Raw genomic sequence first — 26,013 nt, 5'->3', positions numbered from 1 at the left:
GCTCAAGGTTGAGGAGATGAAAATTTATTTTGTCCCATGTTACACTTGAACTTCCTAAGTTTTGACTAGATGGTAGCATTGCTTGCTACTGAGGATTGGTAAAAAGTTCTAGAGTCATTGTGCAAATATGCTATTTATAGTGAATAATACAATCCAACTTGCTGCTTCAGTAGGTAACTTGTGGTATTATTACTAAAAGTGTTTTGTGCAGGTTTTGGCCTTCAGTAATTATGGTGCTGCATTTTAGTTGTAGGACAAAATGCTCCTATTGTGACCTATGGGATTACATGTAGTTGGCTCAATAAATATATGTTATATTACTCTAAACTCTGCATTACCTTCCTCACTTTCAAGAACACTTAATTGTACATTTCAAAGTATTTGGGTTCATGGAAAACTAAAGTTCATGGTGTAGCAAGATTCCTACTCACCACCTCAGTATTGCAATTTAATTGAATTCATGGTGGCTTTGCTTATTTCTTATTTTTGGATGTTTCAGGAAGACACAAATTTGCAAATAGAACATGGAGAAGAACTCCACTGTAATCCACTAATACGACTAAGGCAACAGACACGGATGGTATTTCAAGGATTGAAATTAGTTAGATAGCTTAGATAAACCGATCGGACTCTATTTTTCTCTGCACTGTCATTTTGAATTTGGTATTGGCTTCGGTAATGCAACCTTTTATTTATGTCCAGTTCAAAGAATTTTTGTCTGAATGTATGCGTCATTATTGTGTAATGGTTAGAGAAAACGGCGCGGCAAGGCGCGCGTATGCTTCTAGTACTAATTAAGCACGCAAGTTGGCTGACAACATAGAAGAATTGACACATGCGAATCAACCTGTGGTTGGATGGTTAGAGGGACTGTGGTATCTCCAGCCCACCAGGGTTCAAATCCTGGTGCTCGCATTTATTCCTGGATTTATTTCAGGATTTTCGGCGATGCGCATTCAGTGGGAGGAGACGTTTCCGTCGACAACGAGGCGCCTATGGTGACTTTGTAAATCTCAAGATGATATGCCGCCTCAGTCTTTCGGAGGTGCTCATATGGGTAGGGTGTGCGTGTGTGCGTTCATAGGGGTGAGTGTATGCGCATGTATATGAGCGTTTGTGTCTGTACTGATGTTCAAAAAAAAAAGAAGAATTGACACATCAGTACATGCATATGTATAGCAGTTGTCTGTTTGGCAGTGATGGCTAAAACTAGCTAATTCTGGACGTTGAGTTTCTGCACCCGAGCTCATTTGAGCTCGGGTGAACAGTAAAATCGGAAAAAAATCGACAAAATTTTAAAAAATTCTAAATTTTTTTGGGAGAAACATTGACAAAAGTTTTAAGTGCTTGCAAAAATTCTTATGAAATCACATTTCTAGGAGGCGTGGCAAAAAAAACAAAATCGGTACTCTGAAAATGCTACTTTCAAAAGTATTTTGGAGCCTGAATTTGTTTTTTTTTTTTGCCACGCCTTAGAGGAATGTGATTTTATGATGAATTTTTGCAAGCATTTGGAACTTTTGTCAATGCTTCTCCTCAAAAAGAATTGGAAATTTTTAAATTTTCTTTGATTTTTTTTTCAATTTTACTGTTGACCGAGTTCAAATGAGCTTGGGAGCAGAAAGGCACTTTCGGCTAATTCTGCGTATCTACCGCGGAAATTCGCAGAGACTAATCCACGAACTCAACCGACGCCACCAAACGTCAAGCTAATCATAGTTTGCATGATTGGACTCGAGTGGTTGGAACATATTAATTGACGTATGAGCCCGTATGTGAACACATAAAACTGAGTAGTATTGTTTTGGGACATCTTATGCGATCAGTTAGTTGTGGAGCAACGCTCACATGCACACCCACACGCACACGCACACACACGCGCGCGCGCGCACACACACATGTCGGTCGTGTGACGGCACAGGCGGAATCCTAGCCCGCCACCGCTGCCGACCCCTCCCTGGACTCTCCCTGCCGTCGCCGAAGGATGCTAGCTGGAGGTGGCGGCAGCAGCGAGGAGCTTGCTCGCGCGCCCTAGTGTTTACCATGGTGGGGAGGCCCTCCTCCCGATCTGCGCATTGCTTTGCTCCGCGTCGGCGACTTCTATCGTGCGGTGCGGCGGCTCCTTGGGCCCGGTCCGGCAGACACCAGGTTGTTTGCTCCTGTCCTGTGAAGGTGGCTCTAGGAACTCATGGCTGCGTCACTGCCTTTGTCCCAGTCCCACCGGATCTGCCCGGGTTAGCATGGCGGGGTGGCGGCCTGGTCTCATGTTGGCTGGAGCGTGCCCGTCTAGGGCAATCGATCCACTTTCCCCTTAGCCCTAAGGTTGTGTCTCAATCTCCTATGCGAAAACGATAAGATACTGAAGACGGGGTCGCATGGTATGGGTCTTTGACTCTTGGTCTAATACCATGATGGAGAGTCTGACATGGTGTAAAGTGAAGATTGGAGGAATAGAGCGAAATCCCCATTTGGGGTATTCCAAAGGTGTAACCTACGCAACGAAAAAGGGAGGGAAGATGGCTGACGGGCTTGGCGATGCTATCGCGTGAGGATGCTGGATCTGATTGGGCGGATGGATCTGGGTTGTTAGCTTTAGTTGGTGGTGAGAAGATGGTTTATCTTGCATGTGTCAGTGCATCGGCTTCGCGGGAGGCGGTCGGTCTAGCGGGGCTGCGGTGCGCGCGGGTGTTGGGTTGGGCAGTGCTCCAGACTACTAAACCTTATCGGGCTCTTGTCGGCGGTCAGTGTCCATGGACGTTGTTTCACCTTCTTTGAGGCGTCGGCGTGGAATCCATTCCCTGCACATCCCCAGATCCAGTTCTTCGGGTGAAAACCTAATGCCCGGTCAGATCGGGTGACGACGACGGCATTGTCGCTTCCCCCTTTGGGGTGTCGTATTGAAGACTTGGGATCTCATTCGCACTCTCTATGTGCTACATGCTCATGGCAGTGCGGTCGGCAGACACAAGACCGACAATGTGGTGGTGTATGTCTAGTTTGGCAATGATGATGATGGCCAGCAGTATAGGGTTGCGACAATGCTTTGGTTGTCAGATTTTTTCCGACGTACTCGACATGTCACTTTTGGGTCTCACCATGTTGTTGCTTTGTCGGAGCTGCCCTTGAGTATACCTGGCCAAACCTCGGGCCGGGCCGGGCTTCGGGCCGGGCCGGGCTTCGGGCCGGGCCTAGCCAAGCCTGACACAAAAAACTCAGGCCCGGGCCCGGCCCGGCCATCGGGCCTGTGTTTCTGGGACCGAGCCCGGCCCGAGCACGTAAAAGCACATCGGGCTTCGGGCCAGCCCGGCCCGACCTTCAGAAAATGGCAAAAACGACGGGCCCAGGCCCGGCCCGGCCCGGCCTTCGGGCTCAAAAACTAGGCCCAAGCCCGGCCCGGGGGCAGCGTTGGGCCAGGCCGGGTCGGGCTTTTTCGGGCCGGGCCGGGCTTCCCATGGCCAGGACTACCCTTGAGGTGCCTAGGTGGTGACCATGATTGGTGGCAAGTGGTCTTCAAGGAGGTGTTGGTTGGCGCAAACTCTGCCCATTTCTCCTGTGTTTCAGTTGTCTTCATAGTCGGAGTTGTTTGGGCGCCTGACTTGCACCGGTGGGCGACTATTTGGCATTGACTGACACTGATTCCGGTGTTTGCGGCGACGAGGACTTTTTTGGTGGAAGTCGATGGTAAAATCGGAGTCGCTAGCTCATGGAGGAGTGTTGACGATGACGCTTGGTGACGACCTCGCCTTTGTTTTTCTTCTCTCCAGTGTTGTCGTGTCTTTATGTGGATGGCCCAGATTGACCAGTGTTGCTCTACGTGGGTAACGGTTTTTGTCCGGTCTTTTATCAATTAATCAAACAACCCTCTTCTTTCCTAATGTCAAAATCCTAAGGGGCCGACATCGAAAAACCGCTACATCGCTATGCACGTGGAATGAGACCCATACTTTCTTGAAAGTCTCTCCGAAGTTTAGCACTTTTGTTCGTTGTGTGTGCGTACATATATCAGGGCTAGTACTATTTTTTAAAAGAAATACCTGTACAAAGGGCATTTGGATTATTCTTGGAGGCAAAAAAAAAAAACAGATGTAATGGTTTACCCAACTTATTGCAATCAACCAATATCTACTTTGATGTATGTACTAAATTGACACAATTTTTCTTGCAAAAAGAAAAACTTCTTGTGACTGGGGCTGGCTGCAAAAACTAAAAATTCTCCTTGTGGAACTCAAATTTGTTGCTCGTCTTCCTCGAGAAATCTTGCGCAAGCTGCCACAGCTCCTTGATCAACACCAACGCGCTACGTGTGCTTAAGGGTTGATGTCCTTGTAGACGTTGCGCCAGTTTGGACGGGCGAAGTGGGTCTTCATGCGGGCGCGAGAGACGGCGTTGATGGCGTGCGTGGAGTGGTTGAGGGATTGAAGAATGGCGACGAGCGCCGACCGGGCGCCCCCCTTCCTCGTAGACGCTAGTGCAGTAGTTATGGAGCTCGATGATGCCCTTCTTGTCACTCTCGGCCACCTCGTCCATGACGCCGCGGAACTAGTTGAAGGAGCCTTCCTCCCTCGTCACCTAGTAGAAGTAGGTTGTGCCTCGCCTGAAGCACCGTGCCCCTACTGACTGGCCTGGACCCACGCCTTCGCCGCCGCACGAGGGTAGAAGGAAGACCCGCCACCACCGATGCGAGCAAGGCTGCGCCCGCTGACACCTTTTGGCGATGGCGAGGAGCAGGGAGCAGGGAGAGGAGCGGGGGTGACCGAGTTCGGAGCTGCTAGCCGCGGTTCGCGGGAGCGACGGGCGCAAGAGGATAAGGTTCGTCTGCCTTGCTCCTAACTCCTGAGCGGCAACAACCGAATCATGCCACTAAGTACTTGAACTGCCAAGACATTTTACATTGGTGAATAGAGATCGATGTGGTACCGCTCTAAGCACCTTGCATTGCATGAGGCCTAAGATGGCTCATAAGTATATGATTTTTCATGAAGAACATCGGTTGTGATGACATACACACCATAAGTCTCTATGAAGTTTAGCATATTTTTCCCTTTTTAGGATTGACTATACATTTGAATTATTTTTGGACCATTAGATTAAGATTTAACGGTCATCCTTCTTTCTTCTTCCTCTAGCTTTTCTTTCGCCTCCAACCGATTTCTCCTCTCACAAGATCAACTTATTCAAATTGCAAATTCAGTCAACTTGCATATAACTATTGTGTTTTTTTTAGTTGTATGTGTACATACACCTGAAGTGTTAATTGTATATTTTTTAGAAGGGAATATCAGTACAAGGGGGCATTGGATATTATTCTTCTATAGGCAAAAAAAATCGATGAAACTCTTGACCCAACTTGTCAAAATCAACCAACACCTACTTCGATCTACAGAACTGGGTATGTACTGAATTAACAGAGTTTTCCTCGCGAAAAGAGAAACTGGGCTGGCTGCAAAGTTAGAAATTCTCCTTGTGGAACTCGAATTTGGTGCTCGTCTTCCTCGAGAAATCTTGGGCAAGCTGGCGCAGCTCCTTTATCAGCACCGGTGCGCCGCAGTAGAACACTCCGACGCGCTGCCCGGCGTGGGCGATGGCGATGTCCTTGTAGACTTTGCGCCAGTTGGGCCGGGCGAAGTGGGTCTTGACGCGTGTGCCGGAGACGACGTCGACGCCGTGCTTGGCGTGGTTGAGGGACTGGAGCATGGCGATGAGCGCCGACCGGGCGTCCCCTTCCTCGTAGACGCTGGTGCAGTAGTTATGGAGCTCGATGATGCCCTTCTTGTCGCTCTCGGCCACCTCGTCCATGACGCCGCGGAACCAGTCGAAGGAGCCTTCCTCCCGCGTCACCCAGTAGAAGTAGGCGCGCCGCGTCCGGAACGACGCCGCCGACACGCTCCTGTCGCTGGGGCTGCCGGACTCGATGTCGCCGTCGAGCCGCTTCATGTTGTTGATGATGTCCTTGATGATGGAGATCATGGGCGTGGCCCCGATGCCCAGCCCCACCAGCAGCACCACGTCGTATTGCTTGTAGTCCTGCGCCGGCGCGCCGTACGGCCCGTCGATCAGCACCGTGGGGAAGCTGCTCGGGCTGGGCATGGCACCGCCGTCACCGGCGTACTCTGCCCGGAGCAGCCCGCTCTTCCCGTCCGTCGGCGGCCGGCAAACCTTCTCGAAGACGCTCTTGAGCTCCCGGGTCCAGTCGCCGAGCGTCCTGATGTGGACGCTGATGTAGTCGTCGTGCGGCGCCGACGTGATGGAGAACGGGTGCCACTGGAACGGCGAGACGGCGGCGCAGTTGACGAAGATGTACTGCCCGCTCTTGCACCTGAACCCCTGCGGCTTGGAGAAGCGCAGCGACAGCACGTTGCCGGGGTACACGGCGACCTTGAGTATCTTCACCGGCCGCACGCTGGACCGGAGCGCCCGCGCCAGCCGCTCGCACGCGTACAGGACCATCGGCGCCGCCAGGTACATCCACGTCGACTTCTTCTGCCACTTCTTGGTGAGGTAGAGGAAGTGGCCGTGGACGATGAGCAGCGCGTAGACGATGATGAAGAGGTGGTGCGTGTACCAGAAGGCGTTGAACCCGGTGAGCCGGCTGAGCGGCCCCGGGAGGCGGACCCTGCCGCGGCGGAACCACGGCGTGGCGAGCGTGAAGGCGACGGCCATGAGCGCCAGCATCACCAGCCCCGTCCACCCCTCCGTGCCCTTGACGAACCACCAGTAGTTGGGCGGCTTGACGTCGCCGAAGAAAGGCTTCATCGGCTCGTACTCCTCCTCGGTGGCGTGCAGCAGCCGCGGGAAGTCGCACGCCAAATGGGAGATGATGTGCATCCCGGCGCCGACGGTGATCCCCGCGGCGATCACCTTGTGGAAGTTGAGGTTGTCGTCGAACGGCACGACCCGCCCCGCGGCGGTGCGGTTGCGGAGCCACGTGATGGTGTTGCGGCACACGGGGAGGAGCACGAGCGCCATGTTGAACTTGAGCGTCTCGGCGCCGCCCTTGGCGACGCACACGCAGTAGCCCATCACCTCGAACACGGCGCGCCGCCGGTACTGCACGAACTTCCAGGCGAAGAGGCCGGCGCAGATGGAGAACCACAGGATGATCACCCAGCAACGGCGCCAGTTGTCCTCCAGGAAGTAGCTGGCGCGGCGGTACCACCGGCGGAGCGGGTTGGGCTCCGTCGTCGGCTTGAGGTGCTGGCTCAGCATCTGGCTGAGGTTACGGCTGCTGGTCGTCCCGCTCCCGCCCCGCGTCGGCTGGGTCGGCGGCGCCTGCAGCAGCAGCGTCTCCAGGTTGGACAGCTCGATGTAGCCGAGGTTGTCGGGGTCGAGCTCCTCCATGATGAGCCGGGCGTACTCTTCTGTGCGCTCCGTGATCTTCTTGAGGTCGTTGGCGGCGGCGCTGAGCCCGATGATCTGCCCGACCTCCGCCTCGGTGATCCTGCCGTCGGCGTCCTTGTCCACCATGTCGAAGAAGGTCTGCAGGCGGCTGTCGAAGCTGGTGTCGGAGATCTGGTCCCAGAACTCGAGCAGCTCCGCCTTGCTGATGCTGTCCCCGGAGATGTCCCGGCGCCTGGCGAGCGCGTCGAACAGCTCGCCGGCGAAGGCGAGCTCCTTCATCCCGATGCACTTGCCGAACTTGGAGCGGTGGAGGAGGCCGCCGTTCTCGGCGAGCTCGTCGAAGCGCTTCTCAACGGCGGGCCAGCCGTCGGGGCGGCTGATGAACTTGAGCCCCTTGAGCGCGTGCGCGGCGGCGGACTTGGACCGGTCGATGCGGCTGGGGCGGCGCTTGACGGACGCGATTTTCCGGAGCTCCTGCGACACCTGCTTGATCCTTGTCGACGCGTTCCGGAGCACGCCGCCGCCATGGGCCCTGCCGCCGTACGAGGAGGAGCGCGTCTCCAGCGCCCGCGCCAGCAGCGTGACGTCGGGGTCCTCCTCGCCGCCGGGCGCCGGCTTGACGCTGTGCACGGCCACCGAGTCGTCCCGCACGTCGAGGGTGACCTCCACGTAGTCGTCGTCGTCGTCGTCCTGGCCATGGTGGTGGTTCCCGCGGCGCAGCGGCGCGGACACGGAGTCCGCGAACCGCGCGCTCTTCCGCGTGGCGGCGCGCTTCCCGACCAGAGGCCCGCTGTGGGGCAGCACGGCCCTCTCGCCGCCCGCCTCCACGATGTCCCCCGCCCCGCCGCCGCCTCCGTAGTTATGCATGGCCGGCCGCCGGCTCCAGCTAGAGCTCGCCCGTCCCCAACAAAGTCAACCGGCCAGCCAAGATGCGCAGCCAGAGCGCGCCGCGGAAGCAGGATTTAATGGACGTAGTCGCGGCCGGCCGGAGGATTAGGCTCACGTAGTAGGTGGAGGAGGAGATGGTGATGAGATCACGCACCGGAGCTAGCAGTGCTAAGCAAACAGTTCAACGCTGCTCGTCCTAATATAGCAGCCCGCCGGGAGGGAGGGACTGTTTCAGCGTGGCGCAAAGTCTCGCGAAATTTATGTCGAAAAAATGAAGTCTGGTGAAATTCTCCGGCGACCCTTTCAGCCAGGGAACTCACCTACTACGACCTACGAAGGCGGCGTGCCCTGTTGGTCAGAACAAAAGGTCGCTTGACCGCGACCGCGGCGCTTGCTCCAACGGCCGCATGCATGCACGCGGTTTACGTACGCGCCAGGGGTTGCAAGTTGGGACAGGTCTCTAATTGCTGCTTAGCATTTATTGAGCACGAACGGCGCCGTTCCTCTCGATGGATAGGTGCGACGAGAATTGTTCCCTTTTTGGCGCATGTATACAGCGACAGCAGCGCTGATACTCTTACTCAAAATGAAAGAAATCAGCACACGCAAACTTTTAGTTTGCAACAAAAATAAAATTGTGCAGTTGGTGTAGTAAAAAACAACGAAAATAATAAATCCCGAACGCCCGGATTTTATGCATGACAACCTGAACGTTTTTTATGGCAACTTTAGTTCACGCGTAGTTGGCAAACATGACAATTTTCTGACAGGAAAACGAGCTAGGATAAAATTGTCATATTTTAACAATTAAAGTTGTCATTCCGCGTCAACTAAAGTTGCTTTCCCTCAAAAAGAAAAACCTGTTGGAAGCAAGGATTTGGATTCCGAAAGAAAAGAAAAGATTGGTGTAGCACTGAGACTTTCAGCTACACCAAGGTAACTGGAAAACGCCGGGAGGTTAGCAACAATTTTTTTAATGGATTCCAGATTCAAATAAAATTCATTCAAAATTCACAAAATCAGTTTTTTTTTTTTTTGCCTGGTAATGAGATTTCTCGTGCGGTACCAAGATTCGTGGTTACCGGGCGGTAACGGATTTTTTCGCTCGGTGACCAAATCCTTGGTTACAAGTATAGACTAGGTGGACCTGACCAACCAAAGTTAACTCAAGCTAGAACAAAACAAAACTCAAAGTAATCCGGTTTTTGTTATTACACAACATCTCTCCGTGCACTCCAGACTCAACCCCCATCTTCCAGTCGAGGGATCCATGGCACTGGCTTGGAACACATTAGTTGCGACTCGTTTCAGAATTTTTGTGCCCTGTCAGAGCGCCACCTTTGCGTCCTCCTTCATCTGTAGTGAACTCAATCCAGTGGGCTACCCTAAACATCACAACAAATGGATCAGATGGCCATTTAAGCTCAAAGCATGCTAGATTCCTGGCTGTCCGAATTCCCCAGGAACAGCTGCCACTCCCACTGAGTATAGCTTCCTTCTCTGGGTAGGTAAGTTTTTAAGCCAAACAGTAAAACAAACTTCTGTGTCCATAAAAGAACAATCAACACCAAAACTACATTTCATCACACACCAAATTTAACTTGCAAGGGGACATTCAAAGAAGAGATGATCAATCGTTTCTTTTTGTCCACAAAACAAATATAGTAGAACATCTTTGGTCAATATGCTTTTCCTCAGCACTAACCATATGAACATTCTGATTCTAGAAGGAATTTTAACTTTCCACGAAAATCTGTAAGGGACTTTACATCCAACCTACATAGCCGAGTAGAAGGATTTTAAACCGGTATACTCCAGATTTGTCTATAATCCAAGACAATTTATCTTCAGATTCAGACAAAGTAACAGGGGCACATGTGTCTAGTAATTTAGACCAAAGGATCTCCTTCTCCCCAACCAAGGCCCTCCGAAAAGAAAGTTTGGAGAGACAACCAGTAAAAACATCATGTACAGTAATGTTATGATCAAGAGAAATACTATAAAGTCTTGGGAAGGTTTGAGATAGGCTTTCATTTCCCAGCCATCTATCTTCCCAGAATCTAGACAGGAAGAGCCCTTTAATTTTTAGCAAACCCTGCCTAAAATGTGAGTCCCCTCATCTAAGTTGAACCTGACCAAGAGTAGAACTAGCAACATATTTTGCGCATAGAAAATCCTGCCGGAGACCATGTTCATTAAAAAGTTTCTAAAGACATTTAGCTAACAGAGCAACATTCATCAATTCCAAATCCAAAATCCCAAGACCACCTAAATCCTTTGGTAGGTAGACACGGAGCCAAGCATATACTCCCTCCGTTCCGATTTACTCGTCGTGGTTTTAGTTCAAATTTGAACTAAAACCACGACGAGTAAATCGGAACGGAGGGAGTATATGGTATTTTCTCTTCTCCTTCTCGCCACTAAGTAAAAACATATATCTAGATCTATCATATTTCTTTTTGATTCCTCTTGAAAGACCCTAGAAGGATAGCGTATACATGGGCAGACGAGACAAAAGTGAATCTACCAGCTACGTTCAAAAATCTGCCCAACCATGCTGTCGAGCTCCCGCGCGGCTTCCATGCGCGTGCAACCGGGGCCTCCAGCCGCCTGCATGCGCGAGCAGGAGGGCAGCGCGCGCACGTGGAAAGTGCGTGGACTAATCTTGGCTCCGCCGGCCGGCGAGCCGATCGACGGCACGCACGCGCGTCAAGCTGCGGCTCCACCAACCCCAGGCGCACGTGCGCGTGGCGGCACCGGTCGCCCGTTTGAGCCGGCTTCTCCGCGCGCGGCAGTCATGGGATGGGGTCGACAGGGCCATGCAACCGGCCACGTTCCACGTACATGTGCATGTCCAGCAAAAGTGACCACTCATCCAGAAAGCCCATTGGCAGCTTCGTCCGTCCGTGCGTGCGTGCATGCACGCAGCCAGCACAGCACCGACCGACGTCGCCACGCGCGAGTCCACCGCGCGGCCGGACTCCGTCGACACGGACAGACCCACGGGCGACGAAGCCCACGCGGCGCACGTAAGCCAGCAGGGACGCCGCCGATCCCCGGCCGTATCGGCATCGGCATGGTCACCATCCACGGGGCCGCACGCACACGCTGTCGACCCGTCCAACGTCAGTGTTAAACGTCACATCAACTTTATACGGAGTACTAAACGAAAATGGTAGTAGTGTCCATCACGCTTTTTTTAACTAAAATAACACAGTAGTCAGATATGAATGCGGTCAAGAAGGCTCAACCTGTGCTCATGGAAAACCTGGGGCTGGCCGCGCCTGGTGAGCAGATCTCACGTCTCACAACCTGCTTAGATATGCGGCCGAAGAGAAAACTTCAACTTGTTCTAGCACCCAGTTTAGTCCCTGTACTTTAAAATACCTAAAATACGGTCATTAAACTCGCTAAAGGGGTTTACATAAAGTCCCTGATATGTTTTTGTGTACATATTTTGTTTAGCTGGCATACAATTGACCGGTCCAACCGCTAAGTGGGCGACAATAGTAAGGACAACGTGGCGAGGTGATGTGACATTTCACAGTAAAACACTGATAGCCTCACCTGTTGGTTGGGGGTGAAAATTTTGCAATAAAGCCCTGATGGCCCCACCAAAGACCCTTCACAACCGTCGCCACCATTTCCATCTACAGCAGCCACCACACCATCTCCATAGCCACTCTCCATCTCCATAATCCCCATCTCCATAGCCATTACACTTGTAATCAGGAGAACATCGCATTCTGCAAGCATTGGAAGACTATAATCATTCATCATCAAGTATCAATTTCTACAATGTCTGGTGTTTCTGATTCATCTACGATGTGTGAGTGGTCCTCTCGGACTAAGGGTTGAGGCCTAGCCTCGCAGCCCCATGTATGTGCACTAAGCGATTGTTGGTTTACTTTAACATTAACGTTATTTGATGTGGGTTTTCACGACAGTTTCTATCTCTTGTCTCTATCTTGTTCTAAGTCACCACAGGTCACCGGGATACCGAGGATCTATCAACGAGAGGTTAAGTGCATAGAGGAGCAAAAGGCTATACCGAACGTTGGTGATAGTAAGATTAGTGCGGTAGCTAGAACCTATTCTTTGGGGGTACATAAGGTGTAGTCGTTAAACACCCAATGAGTTGGTCTGATTAATTCCTTAGTAACTGATGTAACCCCGCAAGATGGTAGGGCCTTTGTTGGACAGTAGAACCTGGACACGACGGTCGGTCGTGGGGTTATTTGGATGCATCTCCCATAAGTAACATGTTGACAACAGGTAAGTAAATGTGTTTACTAGTACCATGTTGAGTATATAGATAGGATCTCGAGCGCAAGCACAGGATTGTTTCTTCCTTTAAAGTCCGGGAAACTGGAACACTTGTAGTAAAAAATTCTTGCAGAAATCAACTCTCCGAGGCATGACTTCTCCTGGGTTTGATAACCTAGGGCCACTCTAGGTAAGTTTAGAACTATCTACGTTCAAAATCGGATCAAAGGTAATCACTGAGGCACTAGGATTCCCCTCCCCACCACTGACCGCCGGAACAGCAGGTAGAGGGGAGGAGAATCCACAGGCTCGCCAACGGAGATCGTGAGGAGGAAGGCTTTGTCCTAGTCGCCTTGCGAGATGGGAAAGAAAGATGTAGCAGAATAAAGTTAGAAATGTGGGATGGTTCTTGGTTGAACCATGTGCCTTGTCTCATATTTAGCTAGCATTTGGTTGGCATTTTTTACGGGGATACATGACGATGTTGGTTTGGATAAGAAAACAATGTGTTTTCTTTTGTTAAAAGTATTAAGTACCATGGAGACCTTCACGCAAAATAAATAAAATCAATGATTTCTTTACCACTCTAACATGAAACCTCGTCATTTTGTTTCATCTCTCATCTTCTAATGGCACCTTAAATTCTTATCATGTGTTGAGACTATTATGTCTTGCCATATCCACCAATAAAAACCCTAATCACCAACAGAAGATAGTAAAATGTACATTTGATAATTTAATAGGTCAGAACACATAGGGTTCGTGATCCCGTATATATAAGATGCAACCTTCTCCCTCCCTTCCTCCCCACCTCTCACCACCTTCCAAATTCATTCCTTGTTTTCATGTTAGATCTATCGTCAGACCAGTCGAAAGTTGAAGCCTAATCCAATGTCATCAAAGAACTTGTTATCTTTAGAGAATAAAATACTCTGATTAGAAGGAAACCCCGGGTACTTGATATTCATCAAATGCGTTTTTTGTTCACTTCTAGATTTTGTTGTCATTTCTCCCCGATAAAACTCTTTTTAGAGGAGAAAGGCCTTATTATTATTGAGTAAACATGATAATTCTTACCATCCTCAGCGGCAAGATCAACTTTTAAAAACTTGAGAAAGGAAAACACACTATGATTAGATTAGTACGACCATCTTTACATCCTGCCACACTAGCATCAGAGCATGGCATCAAAGCCATGGTTGCAAAGATGTTTGTTTCCTAGATAATTGACGTTGCTATCTCACACCTCGTACCATCTTTCAAAAGCATGGGGTTTGGTGGTGTTAAAAAACATGAGGTTTGTACCAGCCAAGCAACTAATTAAACCAAATAAAATATGTTCAGGTCCAAAATTTTCAAAGCCATCACCTCTCAAGCGTGAGAAACCAGACATATCAGATCTCAAAATGGGAAATTATTCGGTAAGAGTTTTCACCAACCAAAACTTACAACATTAATCTGGCAAGATTGGGTGCACTGTCACAGTCTCACAGATGGCAGGCAATCATGCATGATCATGTCTGGCCATACAGAAAATGACCAGCTAGCTGGCTCTTGCATGAATAGCATTCTATCACATCATAAAAATCAAAACCACCCATATATATTACTACAATACAACGATGACATCTGTTAACCATCTAGAAACTTAGTAGTAACAAGCGATCATTCTAGCTCCAATTGCCATCTTGAATCACAACATTCGCTGCCACCAAGTGGATCGGCGGCAGCTCAGGTGTCCAAAACTGTGATGGATCAAGGCAGTGATTACGGCTTTAGCACTGCTCCACGCCAGATAAAAAAAATCATGTTGTTGGTTTGGGGGCTCTTTGATTCACATGATTCTAAAAACACAAGAATAGGGAAAATATGAGGCTGCGGGTATATTAAACATCAATAAAATGCGACTCGCATAAAAAAAACCTAAATGATAGTGAACAAAACGATGCGGCAAGGGCGCAAGGCGCATCTTTCCTTCTACTCCCTCCGTTCCTAAATATTTGTCTTTTTAAAGATTTTAGATGGACTACCACATACGGATGTGTATAGACATATTTTAGTGTAGATTCACTCATTTTGCTCTGTATGTAGTCACTTGTTGAAATCTCTAGAAAAACAAATATTTAGGAACGGAGGGAGTAGTTGTTAAGGATACCCTACACTCATTAGACAGTGAAAATCCTAGAGAACACAATTTTCTAGTAAAGGATAAACAAGTATGTGTCCCTTTACATTTTGGACCATGGGCCATGTCAAAGTTCATATCCTACTTCTCACAAAAGTAAACAAAATCACGTCCTTGGGAGACATCCAAAAAAGTAAAAAAATCATGACAATTTTGCCACTCTACATAAAAGCTTGTTCTCTCCAGATATTGTCCTTGCCTTTCGTGAAATTGTTCATTGGTCAATGGGTGTGAGCCCTTGTATATAACCCCAACATATAGCCTTGTCTCCCCTCTGTGCACCACCTCCTAACGCCTTCCAAACTTATTACCCATCTCCGCACTAGATACACCACCACCCACCATTCAAATTAAACCCTACTCTCGCCGAAAATTTGTAGGAGCAGTAATCATCTTCGGAAAACAAAAATTGGGAGTAGGAGAACACGAAGAGGTCACCGAAGGACGACATACGCCAAGTGGAGGACACAAACAGATTGTCATCCCCGGAGGCCAAGTACGCCGAGTGGGAGGACATCCAAGGTACTTTGTTCATCAGGTGTTTTCCTTCGCTTTTGGATTTCATAGTCACCTTTAGGCCGCGCTTGTCATCCGTGTAACTTAATACAGAGGTATTAAATTTTCCAGCCAGAAACAAAACCGATAGGCAGAGATCTGTATTTTGTATTTCAAAGACAAACGATAATCAAACAGGGCCTTAACCCGCAACAAAAACATTTGTAAAGGAAAATGGGGTCTACAGAAAGTCGCAGAGACTATGAATAGATCAGTATGTCAACCTGGGTGGGATCATTCATGCTCTGCCAAGCACGCTGGCATGGCATCAGAGCCTTGGCAATCTTTACCAGCAGACAAGTTTGTCTCCCAGAAAATTCTACGCCACCTCATCCCATCTTTCAAAAGCATGGAGCTTGTACCAGCGAAGCAAGTAAACCAAACAAAACATGATCAGACCAAAAATTTGCAGATGCATCACCTCTCAGGCGTGAGAAACCAGGCAGATCTCAGGCCCCAAAATGGGAAGAAATATAGCCAGTTACAGTTTTCACCAACCAAACCTTGCAACATCAATCAAGACTGGGAGGACTGCCACAGATGGCAGGCAATCATGCGTTATAATGACTGGCCATACAGGAAATATATAAGCAGCGAGCTGGCTCCTGCATGGATAGCATTTCTGTCACAGCACACAAATCACAACCAGCCATATATTACAGTACAGTACGACGGCATCTGGCATCTATTGCCCATCTGGAAAACAATGTGACATACTGCAGGTTCAAAAATGTCCTAACAATCATGATATGTTTGTACAATGGTTGGTGTATGCGGAGCTCGGCACTGTGTGAAGTATAACAGATGCTGTATAACAGAGAAGAACGGCAAAAAACATTTGGTGGCATTGAGCTGTTGACAGAAGTATGCAAAAAGGCTACTCAGTTGCTAGCAAGATGAATCGACGAGAACGGTGAAGTTTGGAGTCTAGAAAGGTATTCCCTGTTGGAAATCGACTACGACGGCAGTTAAGCTATGCATCATCCTTGGCGGTGGATCTCATCCCTGTCATTTTTAGCAATCACTGCACGTGGAAGAAGTAAAGCATGTCAGTTGTATTGATTTTCAAACACACAAAAATGAAGGAGCAAAATATACCCCCGCAAAAAAAGGCAGCCAAAATATAACTGCAGGACCCTCTTAACACATAATGTTTGTGCTCAATCTGTTAATCAGCTTTTGCACGATCATGGCAATTTTACTACTCCCTCCGTCCCATAATATAAGAGCATTTTTTACACTAGTGTAGTGTCAAAAATGCGCTTATATTACGGGGCGGAGGGAGTATCAGGTTGTGCTATGGTATTGATGATTAACAGCTCTTTCACTAATCAGTAATCACTATCAGGTTGAGGTATTGAGTACCAAATTCAACAGCAGTGAGCACTACTGTGCTAACCTTTGGGACAAGCCTTGATGACCGTCTGGGTACTGTAGAGGGCTTGGTCTGCTTAGCAGCAGCACTTCTTAACCTACATAGTATATTTCTAGTAGCCACACCCTGCAACTCCTCAGGATCACACGGTTTTTCTTTGTCTGCAGAATCATGACTATTGCCTGTCCTGCAAAATATAAGGTTTATGTAAGTAAGGAACTACTTCAAAAACAGAGGTGCTAACTATGTTTACACAGAACATACTTTGCACCATGATTCGTGGCCAGGGGAGTAACAGCATTGTCCTGCACAAGAGGATAAAATAAAATAAATCAACCAAAAAAACGAGAAATGAAAGCAAGCAATGAAGCAGCTTCGAGATACACAGGCACACAGAGATACAACTAATAACTTTGTACACACAAATGGAAATGAAATTTCAAAGGAAACATTGTAAACGAAAATGATTTTACAACGCATTATACGATTTCTTTTAAGTGATCATTTCACTAATCCCTGTAGAAAAGAAAACACTAGATTCACCAAGCCATGGTATATGAAGGCACTGGTAGTGAATACCAAAGATGCCAGTTAATGAGGTTACCCAAATATCAATTACCAAATAGATAGGTTTGCAGTTGCAGAGCTAAGATTTGGGCATGTGGAGTTGGCCACAGTTAGGCCAGAATGATACAGGCAAGCTTTCCTTCTTTCTTCCCCTTTTACTACAAAGTATAAACCAGTAAAATAAGTCAGCCATGCATCTACTAGTTCAGTGAGAGTTGACACTATGACTAGTTGAAACCATTGCATGGATGACTACAAATAGAAGATGCCATCTTGAAAGTTGTTTGAAAAGGGGATGTAGGCACCAATTCATTTCAATAAATGAATAGGAAAATTTGTGCAGGGAAGATGTATCACTAGTAGGCCTTAGATGATAGAGCTCAAGCACAGAAACACGACACCTCAAAGGAGTGCTTACTTGGCCATATAGAAAACCCAAGAAAAACTCTAAGAAAAAAGAAAGAAGAATCTTCGCTACAATAACAGGTCATTCCTGGTATAGAAGGTCATTAATATTGGTATTCTGGCTAGAAAGTTTCCTTGGTCAAATTAGAAAGTTATTTATGATTGGCACAAGAATGTCAATATTATGTTACTATTTTCGAGTCCTATTGGATTTTTTTGCATCAATACTTCATTTTGTATTGAGAAAATATTAAACTTTTTTGAATGTGATGAACTGACAAATCGAGAGTTCACATATTGGATACAAACCCTACAAAAGGCTGTTGGAGCCATGCAAGTTTGCATGGAACTTGTCTACAGTACCAATATGGGACGGCATTTGATGGTCATGGAGACTGAGAAGATTAAAATGACAGCAAGAACCCTGTAAGTGGGTTCATAAACATGTTGGTTCACTAGGCCCATGACGGATATGGCGAACTAGCAATTCATTATTCCCAGCTCGCATGATGTGCCTAAGCGATGGCGCTTTTGCATCCGCCCTCTACTATGAGGAATTTGACAAGGCTCTTGTCATAAAATTTATCCACAGTAAGTCAAAGTTGAGGACCACCTTCAAGATTGGAATGGCACGGCAAAAGGTTGATACGACCTTTCAATTAGAAAATGAACAGTGTTTAGAGTTCTTGAGTTCTTTTACAGCAAAGAGAACATTGATGCAGGCAGGGAAAACATAATATGTATATGCTTCTTGATTTCCATGCCGGTCATCTGCATGCGCATGTGGGGATACTACCAACGTGTTGGGTCAAAAGGCCCAACGTTGATGTGAACGATGTGGACCGTGTGGTCTAGCAACAATTACAGTTATCGAAGCTGCACGGAGGAAGGTTAATACTACCTTTCAGCTAGAAAATGAAAAGAGTGTTCTTGAGTTCTGTGGCCCAAACAAAATGATGCAGGAAAAACATGATTTAATTCAACAGGACACGGCAATTCAATGAAGTGCTTGCTTGCCCAGCCATATAGGCAAATTCTGTGTTTGTACACAAAGGAAAGTTAAACATAAGAGATAGAGAAAAAGGATCCAAGCCAAGAGAAGACAGGCACGTCAGAAGGTCATTAAATACGGATTTCCTAGTTTGTCAATATTTCTTCCTGAAAATAAACATTACCAAAGTGCTTTTGAGACCACTCATTTTGGAAAAACAAATTGACTGAAAACAGTAGTAGAGGCTCCTACTAAAATAAATCAGTTAAAAAAGATTTATGTACATCATGTGTAGGGTGAGAAGGAGATCCTCATTTTAAAGTTCGAGATCATGAGGTCATATATCTTGTAAGATTAAACTTTTTATTAATTAAATTATCAAAAATTTCAAGATTCCAGAAAACCTAGAATGTAAAATTAAGCAATAAGATAGGACATAAGTAATTAAGATGCACATATCACGATCATCATCATGCACATTTCTATATTTGGTACTTCCTCCGTTCCTAAATATTTGTCTTTTCAGAGATTTCAAATGGACTACCATATACGGATGTATATAGACATATTTTAGAGTGTAGATTCACTCATTTTGCTCCGTATGTAGTCACTTGTTGAAATCTCTAGGAAGACAAATATTTATGAACGGAGGGAGTATTAGGCACAGTTAATTTTCTAGCTAGCATTGAAGTACAACGAAATTACCGAAGCAACAGATGATCGTGTTGGGTCTGTGAGGTCGAAGTTTCCAGCAACGCCACGATCTGCAGAACTAGCATCTGACTGGGCATTTGCGGCAGGTAGTGCAATTACCGCCTGATTGACTAGTTGACGAACTGACGAGCTGCCACCATGACCATTATCTTCTTCCATCGCCACTGCCGCCGTTGGTACATTTTCCATTAGGAGTCCATTTGTATCACTGTTGCGGGTACGCTGAACCCCTGAAGTAACATCTAACATCTCCTGTTTGCCCACAGATGGTGGACGAGAGTTTTTGTCAGTGTCGCTTATAACCACATGCCCTGGGGAAGATGACACGGCTTTGTCAGTATGAGCATCCAAAACATTCTGAGTGCAGCCATTCTTGACACAAGCTTTGGTTTTACCAGGACTAAATGTGCTTTCATTAGTTGGTTGTATGGAATCATCGGTCAGGGGTGCATGGCTTCTTCCAGGCAACATGGAGACATCAGCAGATTCTTGAGGAAGCACATTACTACCCAAAGCACCAGCCACCATATCAAGTGACACATTGTTCTGAACATCAGATGTTAAACATGAAGAATGTACCACCGGAGGTCCCTCCTGAGATACAGAAATTTCAACAGGAGTACCAGACAATGTGGATGCAGATGACCTCGAGTTTACAGCAGTGGTATCACGTGGATTGGATTTGGAGCGATAATTCTCACCATCAGTTGAACCTAGTGATGAATTGGTGCAAGCAGCAATGCTCTCAGGTCCCTTATCTTGTATGTCTATAATGATATTATCTGATGGCAACATTGTGTTCTGATCATTCTTATTCCGAAGGCTGCTAATAGAATTGGTGAACATATCAGTTTCAGAGTTATGTGTGCTTGGAGGGAGGTTCACTCCACCCTTGAAGCTGCCAACCCAATCTCCTGGAGTGGAATTAAGATCAACAAATAGATCAATTCCATCTTCATCCATCAGAAAAAGTTTAAAAGGAGATTTTACATTTGCCAAGTTCTCATTAGACAAGCCACTGCCCTTATCTATGCCATTTGTACCAGCTTTCATATGGCTGGGAGGCTTTGATGCCACACCATTAGGACCAGGATGACTTGCTACGAAAGAAATTGTGTCATTCACAGGAGCAACTGAAACATGATTTCCATTAAGCTTTGGGGCTGTCGAGCACGTTGCAATACCATCAGCAGTTTGTTTCACATTATGAGAAATCCCTTGTCCAGAACATGAATTAAAGCAGTCTCCTTTGCCATTGTTACTAGAAATCGGAGGAAGACTCGTTCTGGTACCAGAGTCCTGGTTCAAGATACAGAAACAAATGAAGAAATGATACGCACTGTATACAAACAGAAACTTTGACAGGCATTATGAGTACACAGATCACAGAGAAACACCGCCTTAAACGTAAGACAAAAATCAACTAACAAAAACGATGATGATAATTGGTAAATCCAAAAGAGTATCCTATTTTTTGAAAAAGCAAACTGCAGAAGATAGGTTTCATATAAAAATATTATGGTCCTAGATTTGCAGCTTACTGGACAAAACACCACTACAGCTATTTGTAGTAACAATCCAGTACTTGAATTCAAATCCAAGCACAATTCAGCAACAAATTGTTATCTAGGTAGTATGTACACGTGTAAATTTTACAGCTGCTAATATCCACCTTGTTCATTTCAAAGAATAATCGTAGTTTTTACTCCCTCCATTCCAAAATAAGAGTTGGGGCTAGGCAGTAAGAAACAAGTGAAACTATATTTCACATTTTCATGAGTGAGAAGATTCAGCCTATCTTTTATAGGAATGGGCCAACTAGCACGAAATGTCCAAGGAATTCAAATCTTGGATGACTCTGGCAAATTATAGAAGTTGGGTGGAACCTCCTTTCACCCTAGTGCAGTGCATGTCAAGAGTATTGTACTATCAAGACAAAATAAAATAATATATTTCTGATTCAAGGCCAATCTCATCTAAGGCACCGAAATAGTTTCAGGTATCAAGTGAAGAGGACTGGGAAATATATGACTCTATTCGTTACACAAGAAAACTAAATAATCTAACCCGCACATTTCTCTTGGCCATGAAACCGGACAAGCTGATAGCCTGATACCGAAAAATTGAATAGTACGATTTGACTAGATAAAATTCAGTTTACAGAACACATGCCAAGAAATGCCTAGATTACTCAATATGTTTGAATTTGAACAAATGAAATTGATTTATACTAAAGTATGAAATTGACTGGATTACAAAATGTTAAAGAGCATGCATCCAGTACTCAGTTAGACAATCGGAATCCTAGTTGTATTGCATTGCATTGCAAGGATAAACATTAGGTTGAATCAGAGAAAATGATGTATTGTAACAACATAAAATTGACAGAGGTAACAATTACTTACACTTTTCAATTTTCTATCTGCTTGTTTTCTAGACACTTTTTTATGCTTTAATGGTGGCCTAACATCATCATCATCTCTGTCACTATATGGGCCTCTTTTGTGGTTATCTTGCTCACCTGCAATCAATTAGGTTTTGTCAGATATACTAACATCCACATGTCCCTGAGTGTGTCCGCCAGTAAACATTGGCATCTGCCAAACTAATAAAGAAGTTTCTACACATACATTTGGATGCTTCTTTGGTATTTGGTAACATGGCAGGAGAGGTAGCAGGAGAAGCCTGTGTAGAAGTAGGAACAGTCAAATTTTCCTTTTCAGGTCCTGAATTATTTTTTTCATTCTGCAAAAAGAAAGATGGTGCGCATCAGTAGTCAATTTATTTCACCCTTGCAAAGCAAGAAAACAAGTGACAATAACACTAGGTAACATCTTCGCCTTAAAATACATACATGTACTCAAAGTTGAAGCAGATGGTGTATACTGAAACTCACCTCGAGATAAATGGCCAGCGAGCGAGCTAGCTGAGGGTGGGTCTTGTTTGCAGGAAGGTTATACTCCTTGCACAAAGATTGGAGGCTTTGGAGACTAAGGCTGAGGAGATGTTTCTCGTTTTTCTCCCACCCCATCAGATTGACTGTAGCAGCACAGGGAAGACACAACAGAATTAGTACACTATGACATCAGGCAAAGATCACGAGTTACACAAACAGTACTCATTATTCATCAGAATTTCGAACCATTGGTATGCCCAAGCACGACAACAACACGCAAGCGAGTAGAGCACGCGACTCTATCTGAGAGCACCAATTGCCCAGCTTACATAGGGCTGAAACACGCGAGCACTTGGGAGCTCGTTGCGCCTGAAATTCGAGCGCGCATTGCGTTCCCCTAAAGGAAGGTGAACATCTCAGAACAACGAAACACGTGACTCTACCGTCCCTCCCGCCGTGAACCCCACGCCACCCTCGCCACGCGGACGGAGGGGGCGTGGAAATGGAAATTCCCGAGCGGATCCGAGCGGAGCCAGATCCAGGCGAGCGGAGAGGCCACCGGGGACGGGGCGCGGCCCACCGAACCCAGCACGCCAGCCCCAAGCGAAAAACCCGCCCAACTAGCCAACAACAACGCACGCTGGGGGAGAGATGAGAGGGCACCGGCGGGAGCGGCCCTGCCCACTGCCGCGCCCCACGACGAGCGGCGACGCGGACGGCGAGCCCCGGGCGAGCAAGCGAGATAGCAGGACGTGGCGACGTCGGAATCGGCGCGAGGGAGCGCGGAGGCGCGGAGATTTACCTGGAGCGGAGGGCGGGGCGGCGGCGGGGGACGGAGGAGGGGGAGGAGCTCCGGGCGGGCGGGCGGGAGGGGAGGGGAGGGGAGCTCCGGGCGGGCGAGCGGCTGCCTGGTGTGGGGTTCGGTCAGGGGAGCGTGGCGGATTTGGGGAGGAAGAAGTACGGTGGCGTCGGGGCGGAGCTGCGCGTGACCGTGACGGCGGGGGAGGGTTGGCACGGGAGGGAGGGGACCGACGTGCGGGCCCCGCGGATCGATCACTGGATCGGGGCCGTTGCTGGTTCAGCGCGGCACGCGCACCTGCCTCTGGGGTCGGGTCAGGTCCGGCAGGTCTGGCAGGACCGGATTGGTTCCAGCCCAGCGGACCCGTGGGTTCCTTCCAGGAGCGGCGCGGCGGAGCAGGTACTACGAAATTTGAATTTTGGTTTTGGGGGGCTTAAAAAGGCAAGAGTTTACTCCAATTCGTGTACGCAATGGAGAAATGGTATGCCACCACAAAAGGCACTCACTAGTGGCTGGTGAGCGTTTGGAAAGAAACGGTGTGCGATACCTCAAACCATTCGTGGTTTGCCTTTTTCCTTTTTTTCCCTTTTTCTTTTCTTCTTTTTGGACGGATGTAGCTTGCCATTCATGATTCATTTTCTTTAGCAACGCATATCTGCTGGCTTGTTGAAGATTAGGAAGATGGAAACTATCTGAACACGACGGTAAAAGCAAACTACCTTACCAGCTACAAACGAATACTCGGTGACGTCTAATGGTGATGCTATTGAAGTGTCAACCACGGAAAAATAAAGCAACGCCGCAATAGCTAGGCAAGAAGTTTTGTTTTGGTGGGAGGGGGAGGAAGCTAGACAAGAAGTTGGAGCACAACGCATCTTCAATGAACATAAGAGAGGGAACTAACTCCTTTGTTTAGAATATAAAAAGGGAACTGTCTCTATTTTCTACTTAAGCTATACTACACAATCAAATGTACAAAACATTACTATGATAGGTTCAGCATATGGCGGCTTTGCGCTTGTGTGCCCATGTTCTTCCAAAGGGTGATTTTTAAGGCTAGCATTTGGCTCGGCCTCTAGGACTGGCAGTGATCAGGATCTGGCAACATATCTGGCAGTGAACAGGATGTGGTCTCCACTACAAATTTTAGGCGGCTAGAACCACAAGTAGTCATCATAGCTTTGAACCAAACTCCTAGAGAAATTTAATTGTGTTGGTACCTTGTCTAGCTACTTTACCTTCCAAAGGTTGACTCGTCATTTTGTTGATGTATGTGGTGTGGATTTCTATCAATATTGTTGGGAATTTCGTGATAGTGCAGATGTAGCTCAATTTTGTGACGCAAGTGCACACAAATTAGTGACATAAATATACAACACTTGTAGTATTTCGTTCTCGCTGCAATTGCCCCAAGTTTAATACCTACTTATTAGGCCAATTCCAGGTATAATAGATCATTAGGTATTTTTGTTTTCCCTTTTATAAAAGGTCATTAGGTATTTTTGCTAGCACAAAACCATCTGAACAACCTAGGTGTTTTTATAGGAGGTGTGCATATATGAGTAAATACTAGTGTGACTTAAGTAGGTTCATAAAGCTGGAATATCTAGTTGTCTCTCTGAATATGTGAGGTTCAACCTTTAATGTACTCAAGATTGTAGTTCGAATCTTCAACCCCTCTACATGTGACCGATTCCAGGTCTTCAACCAAAGCAAAGGATGAAAAATACCAACTCTCGAATCTTCGACTAAAACAATGGATGAAATATACAAACTCTTAACTAATTGTCGTATTGATGCATGAACGATATAATCATTTGTGGTATATGTGTTTGTAATGTATTGCCTTGTGCACATTCTTGCCAACCATGTGCTCAACAAATTACTTTGTAACTATTAGATTTTGTTTCCCTTTGTTTTGAATACTTCTTATAAAAACTCTTGAGTGGGACTCCACTTATGTGCATATGACCATGCTGCATTTTCCCAAAATTACAACACCTATTTTGAATGGTTGATTATTTTTTATAATTATGATTGCATTTTTGTCTTGATAGGCTTTGCATCCTTTTTATCGACAATGAAGCGCCCCATATATTATATTATCTGTCAAGATGTTCTTCCAATCATTATGGGAGCCCCACCATTTCTCTTGAAGTGGAAGCACATCCTCTAGCTTTTCCATGCAATGGAACCTTGCAGTCATTTTATCGAGCATTGGTGGTTTGGATTAAGATGGAGCTTAGTGATTTTAGTTTCTTCTATGTTTTTTCAAGCTTTTGATTTTACTTTAGCTTTAGCTACAAGGGGCCACAACATGAAAATGTAGAGGATGTGCTTCTGTTGGAAATATGCCCTAGAGGCAATAATAAAATGGTTATTATTATATTTCTTTGTTCATGATAATTGTCTGTTATTCATGCTATAATTGTATTATCCGAAAATCGTAATACATGTGTGAATACATAGACCACAACATGTCCCTAGTGAGCCTCTAGTTGACTAGCTCGTTGATCAACAGATAGTCATGGTTTCCTGACTATGGACATTGGATGTCATTGATAACGGGATCACATCATTAGGAGAATGATGTGATGGACAAGACCCAATCCTAAGCATAGCTCAAAGATCGTGTAGTTCGTTTAGCTAGAGCTTTTCCAAATGTCAAGTATCATTTCCTTAGACCATGAGATTGTGCAACTCCCGGATACCGTAGGAGTGCTTTGGGTGTGCCAAACGTCACAACGTAACTGGGTGACTATAAAGGTACACTACGGGTATCTCCGAAAGTGTCTGTTGGGTTGGCACGAATCGAGACTGGGATTTGTTATGACGGAGAGGTATCTCTGGGCCCACTCGGTAATGCATCATCATAATGAGCTCAATGTGACCAAGTGTCTGGTCACGGCATCATGCATTACGGTACGAGTAAAGTGACTTGCCGGTAACGAGATTAAACGAGGTATTGGGATACCGACGATCGAGTCTCGGGCAAGTAACGTACCGATTGACAAAGGGGATTGTATACGGGGTT

General features: G+C 46.7%; 2 protein-coding genes across 4 annotated transcripts; both read right to left on the bottom strand.

Annotated features, from left to right (window-relative positions):
- Positions 1 to 5,243: 5,243 nt before the first annotated feature.
- LOC123112683 (respiratory burst oxidase homolog protein B) lies at positions 5,244 to 8,425 on the bottom strand. The gene has a single exon (XM_044533740.1). It carries the CDS (start codon positions 8,203 to 8,205, stop codon positions 5,449 to 5,451), a length of 2,757 nt encoding a protein of 918 aa, XP_044389675.1. The 5' UTR covers positions 8,206 to 8,425; the 3' UTR covers positions 5,244 to 5,448.
- Positions 8,426 to 15,755: 7,330 nt separating this feature from the next.
- On the bottom strand, positions 15,756 to 23,062 carry LOC123112684 (uncharacterized). Of its 3 annotated transcripts, none has more exons than XR_006455639.1 (9): positions 22,983 to 23,062; positions 22,181 to 22,323; positions 21,915 to 22,029; positions 21,690 to 21,805; positions 19,276 to 20,583; positions 17,227 to 17,332; positions 16,872 to 16,912; positions 16,632 to 16,794; positions 15,756 to 16,256 (listed from the first exon to the last, which is right to left on the bottom strand). XR_006455639.1 is itself a non-coding variant. In XM_044533743.1 (9 exons), exons 2-9 carry the CDS (start codon positions 22,313 to 22,315, stop codon positions 16,254 to 16,256), a joined length of 1,797 nt encoding a protein of 598 aa, XP_044389678.1. In that variant the 5' UTR covers positions 22,316 to 22,323; positions 22,983 to 23,059; the 3' UTR covers positions 15,756 to 16,253. The 3 variants fall into 3 exon arrangements, 2 of the variants coding, with proteins under 2 accessions (XP_044389678.1, XP_044389677.1); XM_044533743.1 differs by lacking the exon at positions 17,227 to 17,332 and having other exon boundaries at positions 19,276 to 19,595; positions 19,680 to 20,583; positions 22,983 to 23,059; XM_044533742.1 differs by lacking the exon at positions 17,227 to 17,332 and having other exon boundaries at positions 22,983 to 23,059.
- Positions 23,063 to 26,013: the final 2,951 nt, after the last annotated feature.

The sequence above is a fragment of the Triticum aestivum genome, chromosome 5B (assembly GCF_018294505.1).
Source record: "Triticum aestivum cultivar Chinese Spring chromosome 5B, IWGSC CS RefSeq v2.1, whole genome shotgun sequence".
Taxonomy (NCBI): domain Eukaryota; kingdom Viridiplantae; phylum Streptophyta; class Magnoliopsida; order Poales; family Poaceae; genus Triticum; species Triticum aestivum.
The sequence above is the reverse complement of the archived record's forward strand: the minus strand, read 5'-3'. Positions and strand labels throughout refer to the sequence as shown.

Bases quoted from the DNA above. Each gene is read 5' to 3' on its own strand.
- LOC123112684 (XM_044533742.1), bottom strand. From the start codon at position 22,315: ATGGGGTGGGAGAAAAACGAGAAACATCTCCTCAGCCTTAGTCTCCAA. The intron at 22,030-22,180 runs GTGAGTTTCAGT...TTCTTTTTGCAG, and splicing joins CGCTGGCCATTTATCTCGAG to AATGAAAAAAATAATTCAGG. The intron at 21,806-21,914 runs GTATGTGTAGAA...AATTGATTGCAG, and splicing joins TACCAAAGAAGCATCCAAAT to GTGAGCAAGATAACCACAAA.
- LOC123112683 (XM_044533740.1), bottom strand. From the start codon at position 8,205: ATGCATAACTACGGAGGCGGCGGCGGGGCGGGGGACATCGTGGAGGCG.